Source organism: Notolabrus celidotus, chromosome 2, assembly GCF_009762535.1.
Source record: "Notolabrus celidotus isolate fNotCel1 chromosome 2, fNotCel1.pri, whole genome shotgun sequence".
Lineage (NCBI taxonomy): Eukaryota > Metazoa > Chordata > Actinopteri > Labriformes > Labridae > Notolabrus > Notolabrus celidotus.
In genome coordinates, this window is record NC_048273.1 from 21,325,666 (window position 1) to 21,346,524 (window position 20,859).

The 20,859-nt window shown below is 40.9% G+C and overlaps 1 protein-coding gene across 2 annotated transcripts; it reads right to left on the bottom strand.

The window, feature by feature from the left end:
* Positions 1-18,317: 18,317 nt before the first annotated feature.
* On the bottom strand, positions 18,318-20,378 carry fam43a (family with sequence similarity 43 member A). Of its 2 annotated transcripts, none has more exons than XM_034700141.1 (2): positions 20,254-20,378; positions 18,318-20,131 (listed from the first exon to the last, which is right to left on the bottom strand). In XM_034700141.1, exon 2 carries the CDS (start codon positions 20,102-20,104, stop codon positions 19,064-19,066), a length of 1,041 nt encoding a protein of 346 aa, XP_034556032.1. In that variant the 5' UTR covers positions 20,105-20,131; positions 20,254-20,378; the 3' UTR covers positions 18,318-19,063. The 2 variants fall into 2 exon arrangements, with proteins under 2 accessions (XP_034556032.1, XP_034556025.1); XM_034700134.1 differs by having other exon boundaries at positions 18,318-20,134; positions 20,254-20,338.
* Positions 20,379-20,859: the final 481 nt, after the last annotated feature.

Below are 20,859 nucleotides of genomic sequence, written 5' to 3' on the forward strand. Positions count from 1 at the left end.
CTCTTAGCTCTGCTTCGTACAGATAATATAGGCAGAGGATTAATCAAACCCATTTCCTTCATTGGTTTCATTTAGAGGCTTTGGACCACCATCTATCTGGTGTGTGTGTAACAAAGACAATGACTGTCTGACCACAGCTTTAAAACGCAGCACGTTCAACAGACTCACGTGTTCCATGCTGTGAGAATCGCTCTTCGACTAAAGGGACAGTGCAGTCTCATTTTACCTTTTGTACTCCACAGAGAGGTCAGAGGTCACTTCACATGTACAGAACAGCAGCTTCAGTGCCTGTAAGGGTACATCCTCAGGGAATTGTTGAAAGAGTGGTTACTGTCTAAGAATAGTGATTAGTTGAAATTACGGTACATCAAATTTGGCATGCTCTGAGACAGCTGCAAGAAAGTAAAGTATACAGGAAAAACATGCTCCTGTTAAACTGCAATGAGTATAACTGTATGGAATCATGCTAAAACTGCATTGAACACAGCACAGCCATCCATAACTGTTGCAGGTAATAACAGTTATGCTTAACAACTGTGTCAAATTTGGATATTTAACCTACACAAAAAAAACAATACAGCATGCAGTAAACACTATATGGGTCCAAACATAAGACTATCCTGTTTAGAACACTTCCCCCCTTTTCAAGATCATCATCATTTTCTCTGATATTAAATAACTTGCCATTTTTTTGAGCCACTCGACAATCAATGTTTCTGGTCTCTGTGTGTCTTCCCCACCCCTCTCTGTTTCATCCTGCAGGTGAATCAAATGATTAGCCAACGAGGTTCACCTGCTTTGAGGTGCTTAAAAGCCCAATGCTGCCTGCAGTAGTAGAGGCATTTTGAATTGGGGACTGCTGTCCTGCTGTCCTGCTGTCCTGCTGTCCTGCTGTCCTGCTGTCCTGCTGTCCTGCTGCCTCTTGTCGTATATTGACAGCCCGTGATGTGTAGATGCAGAAGGAACTTTGTGACACTGGCTTGCTTTTAGAGTAATAGATTTATTGCAGAAAAAAGACACCAGTATCGAACAAGCATTCCGGACTGCTTTGGAGGACGACTCGACCAAATTGTGTCTTTCTCCTCGAAGGCCATTAAACACGTTCTTTATATAGGTTTAAGTGATGTCCACGACGCACACACATTTCTCTTAACATCCAGTAGTGGACTCCAACTTTGTTGATATAATCATGCTAACTGTCACCATAATTTACGTTAATGCTGGACTCCAACTCTGTTGATGTAAGCATGCTTACTGTCACCGTTATTTACAGAACAGTAAGGGTGTATCTATCTGAACTTTCTGTGCCCACTCTAAGCAGTAAAAACTGTATATATTGTATAACTTCATGTGAGACACCTCACTCTCATTTAGGAGATTTTTGGACTCTTTTTTTTTTTTTCCATATAACTTTTCATTTATTTTTGACGAACTTTGCAGGTGTGCATCCTCCAATAAATTCTGTTAGTAGGAATTAATACAGCCATGCTATTACAGCATACATAACATGACAACATAAACCTGCAAATGTGCAGTTTTCATAGTCCTTTCAGTGTCCTGGATCTGAAATATACATGCATGCAATACATTTACAGTAGATCAGGAGAGTATATAACCAGCTTGATAAAAAATAAATAAATAAAGGGTTCGACGTAGGATCACATCACATCTGCTCAGTTCAAACTAGTGTAATTACAGGGAAAGTGACACATTTTATATTTTCACTTATTAAAACAAGCACAGTACATGAGCTACTTCTACACAGACTTCTACAGATGCTTCTACTGCGAGTCAGCAACCTGTTTAGTCAAACTGTAACAGCACTGCAGATGTTGACAACATTGAGGGATCCTCAGAAATCGTGTAACTATATTATGGATGGAAAGCTTTTACATCAATATTTATTGATTGTTAATGTAAATACATTTAAATTGATTTTCTGCATGTGCCTGTGGCTCCTTTTTTTTCAGAGCTCAGTTGAATAATTTAAATGAATGCTCTCAGCATTGTTTTTATGAAGCTTTGTAAGAAATGATTGCACAGTTCGATCACATAACAATGCATCATATTGACAACATATCGAGTGGAGGACTGGCAGGCTGTGCTTCACCTACTCCTTATAGTACCTTTTGCAGGGGGTTTATATATCTATATTGATTTATGTAATGAATGATGATAAAAGGAAATGTACACACCAAGTGATTTAGAAAAAATAACTGAATAGAGACACCCTGGGGGAACCTCAGCCATCTCTCTCCGTCTCTGAAAGTCTCTTGCTCTTCAGCCGCTACAGTCTCTACCTCCCTCTCTCTCCTCCCTACCTTTGAACTTCTCTTTCACATTTTTTCTTCTTTCATCTCTATTTTCTCTCAAGCTGTTGGAGGAATGCCAAAGTCTTTAGACAGAGAAGCCAGATATGAGCTGCATTGCATTCCAGCCTGCTCTGCAGTGTTGAGGCTGGACAGGTTGGAAAGGCCAGGGGAGGCACGTGAGTCTCCTGGTGACAGACGGGAACTGGGCCTGGAGGAATCCACCTCTGGCCCCATTACCCCCAACCCTAAACTCACCTTGCCTGACTGGACGGTTTCAGTTTCTCATGCTTTCAGTTTTATTATGCCTTTTTACTTACCCATATTCAAAGTACAGTTCAGACATGTTGAGGCATGTTCATGGCACAACTTCTTCAGCCTTTATTATTGGCGATATAGATGACACATGTACATTAGTTGTTCAATATTTTTCGAAAATCTACCATCTTTTTCTGCCTTAACCAAGACTCTTGTATGGCCCCAATATAGGCAGAAAGAGTTGACCGCTTATTGACAATTTTTGTGCTTACAGGGAACATAACATGGTGCAACATCTCCTTCCAAAGCCACTCTTTGCTAAATTTGTTGCACATGAGCACAATTTCAAGGAGACAGGGCTGCCATAAAGCCAACTGTATTATTTCAAGGTTATGCTGTATGGTGTATCTGCGTTTTAAACACACAGAAACACGGTCACACTGAGTCTCATAAAGCTGTTTCCCTTTCATCATTGGTTTAAGTATGTGCACATACACTCAATGCACAATCCCATTTAATCACAAGAATCCTGACTGGGAGCATTCCTGTCGCACTGAGTTAGAATGATTTGCTTATTAGAGCAAACAATGGTATCTGTCAATTTCATTTTCATAAGCTGAAAGATTACAGAGCGATTTGCTGATCCTTTGTATCCAGTCCAGCACACTGCCGCTCCACGGCTTTCCCACGTCTGCACTTCATGTGATTTTAGAGAGCCGATTGTCACATGCAATCAAACCCTGCTGATGTGTCCTATCAGGAGGAGCCTTACATGTGCACAGTCATTATGTCTGCACATGCAATGGAAATGGATGTATGCATATTATTGTAACATACTGTTAGTTTAATCAAGGTTATAATAGTTATAATTGATTTTTTTCTGAGTTTTCATGCATTCTGACCGGCATGCAGTGCACTGATCTGCTGTTAAGGTACTTAGAAAAAGGCAAAATATACAACCAGTCTCAAAACTGTGGGATTTTGACAGTGACAGTGACAAGCTGTGTCACAGCCAGTGGTGCAGCAGAGCTACAGTTGTCACACATGGGACTGAGTAACAACAGTACTTCAGGACCTTACTGCTGCAGTCAGTCTCTCTTACCGTCCAGAATTCCGTACTGTTCTCCTGGCTGCTAGTCTTCACAATACCTGTCCCAAAGATGAACGCACGTGTAATGACCTCCTCATTTCACCAAAGGACATTCATATTCACAAGGTGGAAAATGCACATGGCCACAAGGCCACAGTCAACATTTTTGCTCTCAATCAATTTTCAGAGTTAAAAGTGTCCCTTCTGTCTTCACAGTAGGTTTTATTGCATGATGACACAATGGTCTGCATGATATGTTTTCATTATCAAAATACACTGTGTTAGCTGCTGAAAGGGATGACTGAGCTGAAATTACAAACTCTAAAGCCATTAATGTGTCAGACCGATAATTCGAAACTCAAGCTGACTTTTACATCACAGGCCTGATTAGTTGTCTAGTGCACTGCAGGCGGAGGAACACACGTATATGTTGCATCCATGAAACAGTGTCAGTGTAAGTGGCTTTCTGACAGCAAAGGAAAGTCGTCAGTAATTCATTAATGTTTGAAGCAGGCTTTCTTAAAACTAGGTAAATCACTTGATGAAATTGACCCCATCTGCAGCAGTTGTTAGCCCAGCTTCTGTGCCGGTTCCCTGGCAGGTTTCTCAAAACAGGAGCCCAGCTGACTGAGATCTCCTGTGGGTAAAACACTTATTACTTATAAGTGCCTCATGGAAGCTTACATCAAAAAAACAGACTATCCCTTTAAGACATTTTCTATGAGTGAGTTCTATAGACACACCTACCAGTTCATGTTAGTGCTCATTTTTTATAATGTCTTGGTGTAACCTTTAACCTTTAATCTTGGTGTAAAACCACAGAGGAGGGTTTTTTTTCTTTCTAATGCTGATACCATCTTATTCTTCTTCTGTCATGTCACCGTAGTGTCATTATTCACATCATACAGCAGCCTCTCAGATATTATTGCATTGTAATTATAGTATTACAGAGAAACCTCTGTTCAAACCGGCGGACTACTGCTTTCGTAACCTGCTGCACCTGAAAGTCTGCATTGCTAAGCCCTTCACATTGATATGCTGATTCAGTGTAATGAACCCAATGACTGCACCTGGGAAATAATTAAAGGCATATAAATCCACACGAATGTGCACATACTGTGCTGTTCTTCATATAAAAGTATGATCAAGTTTGATGTATCATAAAGTGCAGGGAAACTTACCAAAAGTGCTGACAATTTCACACCAGACCTTCAAGAAGTGCAACACACACACACACACACACACACACACACACACGTCACGTGATTTATTTGCATGTAGAAGTATTTACATGAATATGAATGAATGTGAGCAGTGCTTATGAGCAAATACTTGCCTCAGGGAAAGATTACTTGGCGTCTTTGTTTTTATGAAAATCCAGTCAATGCACCTGCATTGTGTTTGCTTGCTTTTGTGTCGGTTGAAAAGTATGTGCATGTGCATGAAATAATTTTTGTGAGCTTGTTTGTACGGTTCATTGGGAGATTCTTGTGTGTGTGTGTGTGTGTGTGTGTGTGTGTGTGTGTGTGTGTGTGTGTGTGTGTGTGTGTGTGTTTCCAGGTGGAGGAAAGAGGGGGCAGCTTGCAGCAGGGGACCAGAGAATGAAGTGAAGGAAACGGGAAGGAAATGACGAAGGCTTGTTCTCTGAAACTGCAAAAAATGCCACTCTCCCCTTTGTTGTCCTGTGTGGAAACTTGGACACACACTCACACACAAACACACTCACACAACCTGTTGTTGTTGAGACTATGATGAAAACTGTGGTACACAGGATCTGAGACACAGGATGGGAAACTGTGAACTGAGAGAAAAGAGCGAGGGAGGAAGACGAGGAAGAGAGAACTGTTTGCCACAAGTTTGATGTTATGTGGTAACTGTTGAGTACTAAAACCACAATCTTACTTTGTAGAAGAAAGAGTCACACTTTCTAAAACCAAGGATTCTAACAGCCAACTGAAGCTAGCTACAATATTTATTTTTACCGAGCACTTATTTGCTCAAGGTCAGCATCCCACTCTGTTTCAAATTAACTTGCAAGAGACATTTTCGAGTGAGGAGAGTGTCCTTTCAATGATGGTGAATCATGCAAACATATGAGGATTTCTGCACATTTGTCTTCTGAGTGTTGCCCAAATAAAGTATTTCTGCACACGTCAACTTGAGAGCAGCGCAGCATAGGAAGCGAGTTCTTCCATCCTGATAACCCAGAGGGCAGCAGTCTGCAATGGCGACACAAACATCGCTGTCGCCTCCACAACATGACAGACCTGAATTAAACCAGACAGGAAGATCGTTGCAAATGTTTGTTTCAGCCATCCTGGAGTGCTAAATCAGTAGTATTTGGAGCTGCACTGTAAATCTCATCTAAAGATGTTGATTTGACTGTATTTCTCTTTGAACTTAACATCATGTGTTTGGGACGGACATGATTCACCCGCAGACAAAGACACGAAAACAACAAAGGGCTGTCAAAGGGAGGTGAAGGGTCAGCTCAGGAATGTCACTGGAATGTTTCTTATCACATATTTTCACTCAAACGTGCAAAGCCTGGTGTAGGTTTGTAAACACTAAGACACACACATACAGACACTTTGATGTTCTGTGAAATGATCTCATCTTGCAGCTCAACAATGTTGTTGTGGTTTAGTTTGTTTATGACATCAAAATGCGTCCAGAGGGAGGTTTTTTTCAGTCCTGTAAAGCCTGGCATAGCCTGTGTGACTGTATAAATATTGTGGTGGAATTTTTACTCACACTTTATGTTTGAATCAATCACAACACCTTAGTAAGTTCACAATTATGTGCTAACACTGTACCATCTATTTGTCAAGTTTCACCCAAATACTGTGTGTTAGATCAGGATGGAGAATTGACACTTGCCAATAAAGTTTCCTTTGAAAACTCCAACAGATATAAAGTGAAGTCAGAATATATGACTTCAAGGGTGTTTTTTTCCTAGCAGTAGAAGTGTGCACCCCATGTACAGAGGCTATCGTTGCAGAGGTAGCTTGTTCGACTCCTGGCATTTCTCATTTGCTACATCCTTCCCTCACTATATGCTGCACAATTTCCTGTGTCTCTTCAACTGTCCTATCAAATTAAGGCAAAAATGCCCCCAAAATGTTACTTAAATATTGATATATGTTTAAATTAAAATGTAAAAATAAATAAATAAATAATAATAATAATAATAATAATAATAATAATAATAATAATAATAATAATAATAATAATAATAATAATAAATACATGTTTTTTTTAAATAAAAAAGGAAAGAATATGCAACTTAAACAATAGCTATAAACTTCAGTTATCACTTTGTTGGAGTGTCAAGGACAAAAAAAGGCTGGTTGGTGTGCACATGATGCAACATGAGAGAATGATGATTTCAGTTGCAGTCAATCATTTTTCTCAAAAACAACCCTGAAGTTGTTGGATTGGCTTGTGGCTCTGCTTTTACTGTGCAATGTTGTTGGGTGACTAAAGTTCATAACATGCCAGATACTCATCCATCGTGTCAGGGGCAGCTGATTTGGTGATTGGGGGCCCTTGTGCCCCCCTTGTACAGTTCATGGCAAATGCTTGATTGAGCTGAAATGCAGCCCAACTTCAAAATCAAACATGTGACCCAAAAATCTAGTTGAAATCAGCTTCAGTTTGCACAGTGCTCCACCTTATTAATTTACCACACCAGACTGATGATTCTGTCTCTACAGAGGTGACTTTAATCAAATTCATAAGTTTTTGTTTGTTCGTGCTCACTGACACTTGCTTGTCCAGATTTCACGTTTGTTCGAGTCTTAATAGGTGTGTGTCTTTAACCTAGTTATAAATCATAGGTGTGGCACAAATCAATGACAGTACAAAACATTCTGTGATGATAAAAATGGCAGTGCATTTTATGACACGTGAGAATTTGGCACCAAATGAAATCCTGAGACAGATAAACAAACAGAATGAGCTTTGATTGAGCCCTTTCACATAAACAGAAGTGCTATAAAAGAGATTCACAATAATAGCTGCTGAGTTTGCGGATACAGCTCTTAAAATCTCTTATCAGTCATGATGAGGCAGGAGTCTTCTCTGCTACATGGTAAAGAAAACTCAAGGTTTTGACCATTACAGGAAACCTGATTATCTAAGCCCATGATGAAAGATCACTCTTTCACAGGAAAAATCCCCTGGTGAACAGGAATTGATGAGTTGAATGTTCCAGGCAGCAGCAGGAGATGATATAATGAGGAAAAATGCTGATGTTGGCTTCACAACCATGACTAAACTGCACATTGTACACTCAAAGAAGCAATTTGCAAGAAAGAGAAAACATCAAAGAAAAGATTGTGTTGAGTAGCAGTAAAGTATGGGGCGCCCCATAGTAAAGACAGAAGAGAAATCACACTCTCACTGCAACTTTAAGATTCGCCTTCAGGTAAGCCAGTTGACAGAGTGGTCATAGCAACAGCCAAGGGCCGGTGTATTTCCTAGACTGTGTGTATGTGTGTGTGGCTCATGAGAGCTGATGACAGGCTAATTCCATGGAGACAGCATTGTAGGGGGTATGAGATTACAGTCTGGCAGTAGACGTCCAGCAAGGTTGCTGTTGTTTCCTGGAGCTCATGGTCTGTGTCTTAAGAGGCTGTAAGAGGCTTGGAGGAGATGAGCTGCCATATGGCTCACAATCCTGAGGAGCCTGGCACATAGGGTTGGGAAAATGTTGTCACCACTGATGTGATGCAGCACAGGGTAAAGATCTCTATGATGCAAGAAGATTTGAAGAGTATCAGACCTTAAAATAACATTTCAAACACATGTCAGTGCTGTACAACCTGCAGTTTACTGTGTTGCTTTGTTCACTAATGCACTAAACGCCACATTTTTTTGGGTGAGTACACTCTGACTTTTTCTGGCAGCCCCCGAATAAAATTTAGCAACAGGTGATAGATGGGAAAATGAACCGGGAGCAGGTGGGTGATGGTGATGGTGTTTATATCATGAGACTAGTGGGCGACCAGTGCACAACCAGTGCATTTGGCATGCACGTACTTCAGCTGTACTCCGCTAGCCAGCCTGCTCTTTCACTTTAAGAACATCCTATAATACTTGTAGCTACTAAAAACATTGATGCAAAGGCAAAAAAATGTCACTTTATGTAGCATTGAACTCTGCGTCACCTGCGATCTAGGATATCTTGTTACCATAATCCGATGACTACAGCAGCAGCCTTTCTATGTCATGTCCTGCCTCCTGAGACCTCACCCTTCCGCCTGACAGGACGCAACTTACCCTTAGAACAGAGGAACCAGGCATTTCAGGGCCTGAAAGAGCCACAAATAAAGGCTCAAATACGTTTTTTACCCAGCCATCAAAGGACTAAACTCCACAGGAACCCCCCCCCCCCCCCCCCATCACATCAGCACAACATTAAGCGCAACAGGAGGTACAATCAAACAGTATGAGCATGCAGAATGGGCAAAATGTGAAATAATAAGACTGCTCTGAAAGCACCTGTTTTCTCAGTACTTTATTATCTACCTTTTGGTGTGTGTGTGTGTGTGTGTGTGTGTGTGTGTGTGTGTGTGTGTGTGTGTGTGTGTGTGTGTGTGTGTGTATGTGTGTGTGTGTGTGTGTGTGTGTGTGTGTGTGTGTACCTGTGACTGAATGTAGGTATGAATGTTATTCTCGTTCTTGAGATGCACAGCAACTTTTGTTCTCATGCACGTGTATTATGTCACCTTAACAATCAAGTCATGACCCTTGCTCTGCACCAGATTTACTGTTGGGTTGGATTGATTGTTAGTACTGTACTTTTATTGATGTAGGCCTTTGAGTACTTAGAAAAGCGTTATATAAATTCTATGAATTATTTATTATTAGTAGTATTATTATTGCCAACAGCAGGGAAGCTGCAAGTGAAAATGCAGACCCTTCCAAATCTGGTGTCACAGTTTGACAAGTGACCCTGTTCACTGGTGACTTTCAGCCAAATGCATGAGTGGTTGCCACAGTTACCACACCTGTTGAAAACAGAAAGAGTCAGTCTTCAATACAATATGCGGATATATGTCTGCAATGACCATGTGAGCAAAGAGGCACCTGTGAGGACAATGATAATCATAGATGGACTGGCTTAAAGTCACCTGCTGACAGGGTAACTCGTTAAACTGAAACACCGGCCTGCATGATGCTATCTCTGTGTGCCTGAAACATCTGTGCAGACTAAGAGGGTTTTTGTTGCTGCTCAAGGTCTGGACAAAAATGTTTCATCAGTCGTGTAAGCACCACTTTATGTGTGTGTGCACCAGCTGTTAAAGTTGATTGACAGTGTAAAGTGTACTTAATGGTGACCAAATCAATCAAGTTGTCTCTAGACTCCTGATTCAGCAGTGTTGTTTTCTGCTGCACATCCTTAGCTCCTTGTTTTAACTGTAGTATATTGTGGAAGCAGCAGCAATAAAGTGTTGGAAGCTAAAGTAGTCCAATTCGGATTTGTCATTCTAAACATTATATGCTTGCAAATCATGTTAATATAAAAGCAGTTGCTTTAGAAAACAGGCTTTGGAGGAGAGCATTTTATCAACATGACAGAAAAAGACCAAAATCTTGATGCTTGTTGGCATCTAACATTTATTTCCTGCAAAATCCATCTTGCAACAAGAGAATACACAGCTAAAGTACTTCCAAAATATTGCATGAATAAATACTAAACAAGACCAGACTAGTGGAAATGTTGTCATGTTGCATCATCTGTTTTCCTCACCTCAGCAGTGATTTGGTTTTGCAGTGTACTTGTGAATGTTTACAGTTTCACACACTGCATCTGTGTCAAGTTCAGAACAATCCTCCAGGGACAGAACATGCTGGCACAAAACCTCCACTGAACCAGTCTGATCAGGTCTGACAAAGCCTGCACAGTTCACAGAAACTTTAGTTTGAGCTTTGAAAATAACAGCTCTCCCGTCAGTCAAGCAGATGATGAGTCAGAGAGTTGACTACATCAATGGTTGGGAGATCAGTCTGTAAAAGCAACACCTACACAACAGTACAACTCAGTGTTAACACTATCACCCCAGATCTTTGAATCTTCACAGCAAGTTTTTACATGATAAGCATTGCTGGGATTTCTGTGAACAAAAGGCCCTGTTTTGTTTACATTCCTCTTTGCAGGGTGACATGGTTTGCATGGCCCAGAGTGGAGACACACACACAGTCCTGAATGTTGTTTTACTCAATTTATGCTTTTTTTTCTTAAGCTCGCTTCTGCAGCAGACATCAAACTTTTAGGGGAAATGTAATCATTTGTAAAGTGCCTGTGAGCGGGCCATGTAGCCTGTGGTACAAATGCTCTGAAGCCAAAAGAGCAAGATTGTGGGTATGCTCCTAAAACAACAAGGCATTATATTGAAGAAAAACCCAGCAATTTTTCCTCTTAAAAATCAAGGTTTAAGGCTTTCGGGAGAAAAATGTGCAAGAAACAGTTTGATACAAAAAGAATGATACACCTAACACGTAAAATGCATTTCACATATTGCTCTTTCTGCATAATGTTGAGTGGAGAGTGTTAAGCCTGATTCATACTTCTGCATTGACTCTTCACCTCAGTAATCCTGAAGTGGCCTTTGCTGGTAACATACTTGTGCGTGGGAGTGTCTGCATGGCTCTACCTAAACATTAGTTATTGCTAAAGATGACCTGATAGGACACTGAAAATTAAAAACAAAGACATACAAGTCTAAGTAAGGTGTTAATGAAGAGTCTCAACTGTAAAAAAAATTAAAATAAAAAATAAAAAAAAATTATACAATTTTTAAGACTCCATTATAATTTCATCCATATAAAGATTTCCCTTGACCAAAGAACTAAAATGTGTAAATGGGGGAAAAAAAATGTTTTCCACAAGGTCAAAGGTGGCTGCCTAAAGGCAACCAGGCCATTGATCACCCTCAAAATAGATTATCAATTGGACATCCAAGTATATCAGCAGACATGCTGGCAAAATGCCTTTGAATTTAATCGAACAGTCACGAGTAACAGCACAGACCCTGATCCCTTTCTCACAGCATCAGTCTGTCGATACCAGGCTGCAGCATGCTTGTACACAATGCCCTGCACAGCATTGATCTGGATACATGGGCCAGGTCATGTCTGTCAGTGACAAGTGCTGTCTGCTACAAGTCATGCAGCAAATAAAAAACTGAGCCTCTGAGCTCTAGGAGTCTCTGAGTAAATATGTTAATGTGTTTAAAATTATATGGCATTTACTGAATTATAAGATAATGAAATTAACGTATAATCTATATAAGTCTTGAAACAGGAACACCCTTTGAACCAAATGCAGCCTTTGGGGCTCTGATAAAGAAATGTAATGTGTTAAGATAAGAGCCATTCATAAAACCACAACAAGGTGCAAAGTAGATAAAGGTGACTGAATTTCATAGTAGTGAGAACCATGACATTTTATGATGGAGGCTTTGGGGCTGTACTTGTTCTATGCTAACTAGGTCTAGCACTAGTGTTCTAAGCCAACCTGTCAATAGATGAAAACACCTACGCTCATTCACACACATCCACATCCACACACACAGAAACATGTGCATCCTCTGGGACAAACCTACGACCAAAGGTGTTGGGCATTGCATCTGTTTCCTGTCTGTAGTTGAAACAGGAAAATTACACATGTGCATTTCACCATAGCTTCCTGATAATCGTCCATATCTGAAAGTATTCCACAGTATCAAGAATTAAGTTTCTCAGCACTGACTCTCACTTTACTCTCATCACTGACCAACAGAAGCAAAGATGAGGCGATTGTTCTGAAGACATGAATGTGTCTCAAGTCTCCCTCAACACAAAACATGAGGACGCGTGTCTTAACCAAATCCCATTTTGGCTTACACATTATGCTCAGACAGAAAGTCTGTCTGAGGGTCACCCCGTGATTTTCTCTCTCTCCTCTGTTATTATTTCATTTCCTTCCCTGTGAGCGGAAAGACCGAAATAACCCTGCTGAAATCTATGGCTCTCCAGGGGCAAAGCTTTTGTGTCCGAGCAAGTGGAAAACAAGAGCAGCAGTGGCTGAATGGGACACTGCGAGATCTAGAGTTTCACAGCCTCATGGGGCTCGGTGCATGGACACAGACACGGCTCATTACACCGGCAGACTGTATGGAGACCAACCGAGAGGTGTCTTGTGAGACATAGCAGGTATGATTCGTGGGGGGAAATTGTAGGCTGGACTCCTGTCTGAAACTGAATAAGGCCTGAGTGCACAGTGATGAAATATTCGGTAAGTATATGTAACTGTGTGTGTTGTGAACTGAGGAAGTAGAGGTTATTATTCTAGCTGAGGGAAACTTACATTGAGTCCCATAAAAAAAAAATCTCCAATGCACCTGTTAATATCATTCACCTCCCAAGGGCTGGTAGTGTTTCTCCAGCACTGAGGTCCAGACTGAAATATCAATACAACTTTTGAATCGATTTCCATAATACTTTAAGCACGCACAGGTAGCATTTTAGGGGCACCCAGTGGGTCACAGGTCTTTTGCCATTATGGGGTTGACATTACTGTTTTTTAGTTTAATGCCTTAACAACAATTAAATCAATTTCCAATACTGCATCACATGTCCTAACTGCATTTATAAGTATAACTATTTATGCCATGTGTAACATTTGTACATATACCTTTAAATTGTATTTTTCCTTTAATTGTACTGTATTGTTTCTACCCTTACTCTCGTACTACTACTTGCTACTATGTCTGTGTTGCTGCAACAACCAGGTTTCCCCCTGGACAAATAAAGTATTAACTTATTAAACATGGCTACTATGATTTCCAGTGCTATAGTTCATGATTCAAGATCAGCTAAATAAATATAATTTATTTCAGTCTCAACTGCACTTTGTGTTTATTGCAAATTTGCAGTGTTAGCATGCTAACAAACTAAGTTGATTTACATGGACCACACAACCTGCTCTACATCAGCAATCTAGTTTGGTCCCTGTGGATATGTGAGCATGTTCATGCTAGCTCTGAGACAACACAATAGTCAATAAAAATAAAAACACTGGCTGTCACCAGTGGGACTTTGTAACAACATTTCTGAATCAGAGGATACCAGCGACTCACATACAGCTGCAGTCTGCATCACTTACCATCAAGAGTTCCCTGTCATTCTAAACGCTGCTGATTTCTACTGGCTTTCTTCCATGTACAGAAGTTCAACCAGGAAACCAAAACCAAAGTGCACCTTTAAAGGAAATGTTCAGTTCTCATGTCTTTTTTGTTGCATAATGACACAACCCATGGTCCACACAATATGTTGTGAACATATTTAAAGCTAGGGTTGGAAGTCACAGAAAACTAGCATGAATTTGAATGTAGCATTTCCTCAGGACTCCGTCCGTCAAATGCACACATGGACACATACACAAGCCTACACAACTCCTGGAAAAGAGTTGTCTGATTCCAACTAATGACAGATGAGGTGAGAGATGTAATTGGTTTTTTTCTCTCTTACTGTCTTACAGTCTGTCTGTTTTTCTCACTTTCACAGCATGTGTTCTCTGCTGCTGCTGTCTGACACCATCTGCATTTGAAGCGTAGGGTCTAAACTCATCATCCTCTCCAAGAAAAAATGGGTACAAAGTTCTTTTCATATAAGATCTGCTTCACTCTAATGATACATTGTGTGTAAAATTGGCCCTCCCTGCTGGTTCCTGTTCCTGAAGAGCGTGTTAATTTCCCACCTTCAAGCTTCTAATAGCAGCATCAAATCCAGCCTCTCCTCACCTGTCCCATGTCCTGAGTTACTGTCTCTTTATAGCATCTATTTATAAACTCAAGGCTTACTGGGACATGTTGTTCATCTATTCCTGGAGATTTGTTTTTAATGTTTCCTCAGTCAAGAGGTCACCATCGTATTAGACTCTGATTCAACCCCTCTGACATTAGCTCATAGTGCTGCTAGTGTAATCATATCCAGGCACCCTAAACAACCTCTCTGGGTGCTTTCCCAGCCCTGCTCATGCATTATAGACAAACAGATTTTCTATCATGACACAAAGTGAAGCTGTGGGTCTGTCCTGCGATGATCTGGCACAGGGTAGTGGCACAGGCTCGGGGCAGCATTCCACTCACAGATAATTAGAAAGCCTCTCTGTTTGCTTCTGTGTCAAAGCAGGCAGAGAGAGCCAGGTTAATTTATTGATTGTTTGAGAAAGGCCAAGTCTATTCATTCAATTATAGGATGATTCATTATGATGAGGAGTTTTCATATGTTCTCGGAGCATCACTGCTGAGAGCCTGGAGTGGGAGCTCCGTTTAGTATTTGCTGATTTATTTCTGTACCTAATATCTGAGAGTTTGTTGCCGTCTTAAACAGCTCCCAGGGTCATGTGATTAAGAGACAAGAAGTGAGGTGTGTTTCTGTGAAGCCTTCAGCTGCCATCAACATCAAGTGGTGACATCATGAGCATCATGGTTGTTTTACTGTGCTAATGTTGGTTATGAGCCGATTCAACGCATTAGACAGTATCATGTCGTCACTTAATTGCAGTTATGAAAAGAAGTAAGTGTGTGGAAACATAAGGGCAATAAAGAAGATTCAAGATAGCCACTATAGGTACAGTGGTGGAAAGAGCTTTTACTGGTGTACTGTACAACTTCATAGTTTCACTGTTATTTTTTTAAAGTGTAAACTGTAGTTTTACATCCTTCACATTTCAGAGAGAGAATTTAAAACTTTAAAAATGTGTTACATTATTATATCTTATATTTATCTATTATTATTTATTATATATTAAACTTTTTTATTATTAACTATAACAAAATAAAAGGTTTAAGGACAAAGAAAAACAATACACAGACACTGCCAGACTGCAGTGTAGCAGTAGCTGGGTAATCAGCAGGACAATTTATGGTATGGTGAGCATGACACAGGGTAGGTTGGAGGACCCAGAAGCAGACTCGCACACAGGAGCAGGTGGTTTTGAAAAGAGTTCACTTTCAAAAACAACAGGAAAACTGTACAAAACAAAAACACAAGAAATAGCTCACTACTCTACTTCACACAATAGCTGACGTTCTGGCAGCACCCTGCTGCCAGCACCCAACCTATATACCCCTCTAATTGCTGATCTGCCTCAGCTGTGAGCTGAGCAGGACAGAGCACACAGGTGTGCTGATCCTGTGGCAACTGAGAGGGGGGGAGAAGAGAAACACAAAACACAACTGGATTAATATATTCATAAGAAATACAAATTAAATGAAACGAACAGAGTCCAACATTCACAGAGGAGGGATTGTGACAGAGCAGGTGATTATATGAAAAAGGATTCCCTTCAGGGTACACAGGACCCCAATGTGAGGTGAAGTGGTCTTGGGATTCTATTTTGCATAACCACCTGCTTACTATACATTATCCCTTACAGATGTTCTACTTATTATTTAATAATGTAGCATTACCTCCTAAGCATGTTTACTTCTAGTAAATGTGTTTTGACTTACATTTGAGTTACAACTTTCAATACTTATTCCACCACCAGTTACACAGTATAAAACAAATAGTTGCTGTAACATAATAAACATAATAAAATGTTTAACTTACCCTTCACACATTTGATTTTTTTAAGATAGGCAATATAGTATATGGACATTTTAAGTAACAGCATTAAAGGTGGGCAGGCATTAAAATCTAACAGCTGACACTTGGCGTATGTGGCTGAGAGAGAGGATTTTTTTGGTAAATGTGCAGCCTTCTTCCCTGTGACTCACACATGCTTGAGAGTAGATAAAGCAAATACCTGAGTATTTGTTCAATGGAAAAGCGAATGTGGCATGTGAATACTAAAAAGTATTTTTTATCATTCTCTTTTATCAGCTAAGGCGGCTTGAGACATGTTCTACAACCACTTGTCATCAGCAAACATTTTCAAATCGTGCTGTGTGAGTGGGCTGGCTACGCATACACTGATATTCCGGTTAACCTGGAAGATTGCTGGCCCATAACTGCATTTGCACCGGTGAGGCACAAGAAAGGCTGCCTGAGAATGTAGGTCAAAAGAAAGATCAAACTGGAAACGCACTGAGCGTCTGGAAAAGCGGAGGCAGTAGACCAATGGCCTGTTGCTATGTGTTTACGTGGTTGTCCACTGATTACTTTAGGCTGGGCACATGCTGATGATGTCATGCTGTCTTTGCTGTATGAGGGTGACTTTTTTGAGTCTGCAACCCAGCTGAAGTTAAAAAAAAAAGGGCATCACACCACATGTGAAAGAGAAACTGACTGTGTGGGGTTTTTCTGTTGCTTTCAACTCAAGTGAATGATATCCATTTGAGAACCCACAAATAGAGCAACTGCAGTCTTGATTTAGGGTGTGTGTGTGTGCGTGCATGTGTGCCTCATGAAAGCACATCAATTCATAATGAGCGGCTTGGAGGCTTTTTATAGGACTTGCCAACCCCTGGCTGAACTGCATTAACCCTCTGTCTCTGTATCTAAGTCTAAATCCACAGTGGGAGTGTTTTTGTTTTCAGTAAATACCTCAGCATGGCCAATGGGATTGTGTCAGCTGGTGAGGCACAGCCTGCACAGATAACAATCCTTGCATCCACCTTCTTCGGGTAACAGAACGCCTCTCCCTCCTCATGTCTTATTCAGCTCCTTTAGTGTGTGCATCTTCAGCACTTGGGTGTTAGTGAGATTATTTCTGACTCTTGCAGACGGGTGCACAACACGTATATCATTATCTATGTTTTGCCAGTTGTTAATTTTATCCTTGTCCCTGCCCAAATGTCTGAAGTGATGATTGTGTGGTGTGTGTATGCATGCTTCTGTATGTGAAAGGAAGTAACAGTGTGGCTTTCGCATACACGGAGCAGCGGTGGAAGTGTTGACACCCACATCACTTCGCCAGCCAAAGGTCACATGCGCTGGCATGAGAGAGGACTGCTTTTTGTGCCACTTCAGGCCTCATATACCAGGAGTATTGTATTTGTATTAAACAGAAGGAAGTGGATTAATTGTATATCAATGTTACTTCTGTGTATTAAAGGATATTTTTGGTGAAGAGGAACTGACACATGACACTTCTAATTTTATCCAGTTATGTGAAAGCAATGTAGCTTACTGGCTGATATGTGGGTTTTAATGTGCTTCAGTTGTTTGTCTTCTTCAGAGAGTTTCAGAAGTTTCTCACCAAAGGAGCAGTGACGTAGCAAATAAAAGACAGACACTTAGGTGTTAAAACAGCCTCAGGTGCTTCTTCTGCCCTGTCATTTAAGAACCTGTGTGATGTTCTAACTGCTTGTGCGTGTGGTGACGTCCTCCTGGGTGGCCTGGCAGTCCCTGAGGCACGGTCACAATGAAAGGGCCTTCAATAGCTTAATGCAATAACCTCCGCAGCTTGTTCCCTGAACCTGCTTTGTGTGAAAAAGGCTATAAAACCAGGCATAGAATACAAACAAACAACAAAGCGGATACTCTGAAAATAAGTCTGATAATACCTGAAGTAAACCACTTTTGATGTGACCTTTAAGGAGCAGTGCATGTCTGACCTCCTGCAAGACTCTGAGGATAGTTTCCAGTCATATTGAAGAGTACCAAATGAAAACAATATCTGTGTGTTTTTGAGTTTGTACACATACTTCAACAACTTCATATGATTTTCATTTTTTTATTGATAATTCTATGAGGTTCACATAACAAACCACATTTTTTTCTTCAAAAAATAACATATTTATATTTAAAACATCTTTCTTTACATTTTAATACATTAAGGTGTGTTTCCTTTTGCACAGCAAAGATATGACATTTATGTTTCAGACAACATACCAACAAACATTATGTACACAAAGTCAACATAATACTTAAATGACTTTACAGCAGTGCAAAATAAGAATAAAATGAACAGGCTGTAACAAAAGAACCCTGACAGGAAAGTAGTGATGCATGTTTAGACCAACTGAACCGTTCAGGGAAATAACGTGCTGTCTAAACGGAATGTTTACGAGTTGTTAGGGGCACTTTTCAACAGAAAAATGCAATTTTCATGATAAAGAAAGACAAAAAAAATCATTAGGTAAACAAGCTCGAGGCCACAACAAATCCTCTTAAGTAAAATAGATGGAATTAGTTCCGTGCGTCCTAAGGCGCACAGGGATTTTGTCGGTTCAACCTCTCATGTGCATGCACTTGCTATTCCAAGTTTTCTTTGTTTAGACATTCTCCAAATATCATTCAGTAGCCTTATTTTACTTCCATGGTTTCTGGTTTATTTAAATAAGTCTTGGAGGCACAGGTTATGGGTTAACTCTCCAACATAAAGTTGAAACGGGAAATGTTTCTGTTGGAGATTGTTGCTTAACATAACAATGTATCAGAGGTGAACAGAAAAGCCTAAAATAATTTAGGCAACTTCCTGCACCTTTATCTCCTGGATCCCGTTAATGAGCGGAGGGGGATCAGGGTTGCTCTCTATAGAGGATTCACTCCCCGTGCTCTCTCCCGAAAGCAGTCTGGTGACTCTGAGGTCAGCTTTCAGTGTCTGCACATCGTTTCCTATGCTCATCTCTCCCAAATCATTAATAATCTGACACAACTCTTGTTTACCGTTGGTAACACAATCATCGGCCGTGTCCAGAATGTCCTCACACTCAAAGTGCATTGCTTTCTCCTCCTCCTCCTCCCCGACCAAGTCCTCTGTGATGGAGCCCAGCTTGGGCGCGCTCCGGCTGCGCTCCACTGGGGGTTTGTAGTAACACTGTCCGTTCAGCAGCTTCCTAAGGGGGACCAATGGGATTGTCTGTTCCCCTATGAGTTGCTGTTGCTGGTGACGAGCATCGTCTCTCCGTTTTAGTCTTTTGAACTCTGCCAGAGCCGTAGCTGAGGTCTGGTACAACAGAAGCGCCATGGCCTTTGCCTTCTCCGGCTTGGACACCAGCACTGCGTGACAGCGCAGCATCACGGCCTTGTGCTTCATCTCGTGCCTGTAAATCCAGGCGAATATCTTGGGTAGCCTCGGGTCTGCTACGCAATAAGTTATCCGGTGCAGCAAGTACAAGTGTCCAGGCCTCCTGGCTTTATCGTCCACGTGCACCATCCGGATGCCTTGTGAGCTGATGGTCAGTCTCATCTTGGTGCCGTTTTTGCCCATTTCACTTTTGCCCCAGATCTTGCTCACCGCCACGTCCGTGCAGCCGTCCCCTTTGGACTGGATGGTGGTGGCATTTCCAAGGTAGAGCACAGTGTATGTGGGGTCCTCGCTGGTGATCTTCACCTTTTTCCTCTTTGACTTGAACATGCTGCCCACCCTGTTGAGTGCGCTCTCAGGGCAGGACTTGGCGAAGGAGGTGAGCGCAGAATAGTTGAGACTCACCGCATAGCCCTTTTGCTTGGACTGCTTGTCTTCCTCAATCAGGTCGAACTTATTCTTCTTCCACGGCAGCATTTTATATCCAGTCAACAGCAACAAAGTCTACTGAGAGAGAAAGCAAATAAAACCTTGTATTAGGCTACAACTAAATCCTAGAGGTATCTACTGTCCCCTTCGGTCATTTATGAGCTACTCTATGGGAACGGAACGCAAAGACACCGTACTTCATCTGTTGATCCTTTAATGTGCTCTGGTCCATTGTGGTTTCCTCTGTCCTGCTTCCAAGTAGGACAGTGTACAGACTACTGTGAATGCACGAGCTTCACAGTTTATACCCAGGAAGAAACCATTTGAGCATGACTGTAGGGGGGGACTAAACCAAATGAGAGAAAACCAGGTTATTCGTCTCTGTTTTCATTCATACTTCTCGCTCCCACTCGTGTTGTTTTCAGATAACACTGACGTTTACTGAAAAACTTATTCCTCGTCACAAATAGTAAGATAAAATACAAAACCCTTGGAAAGATAAGATTCCATTTTTTAAAAGTATAATAACCACTGATATCAAGTTAATAAATAAGCGTGTCCATAAGTTCCTGGTAATTTGATGTCTTAAGAACATTAAGTCCACCACTTTTCAACCTCAAAATCAAGTTATTGGTTTTGTGCTCAATTTTTCAGCTTTCAGCTTTCTGATAAGTTTCCCCCTGCATTTATAAAATTAAGCAGGTTGAAATTCCAATGTTCTATCTGTTTCTGAAAATGAACACAGAAAGAGTAGTCCTATGGAATCAATTGTCTTCCTTTAAATGAGACATATTTTACGTAAA

Coding starts and splice junctions, on each gene's coding strand:
- fam43a (XM_034700141.1), bottom strand. CDS start 20,104: ATGCTGCCGTGGAAGAAGAATAAGTTCGACCTGATTGAGGAAGACAAG.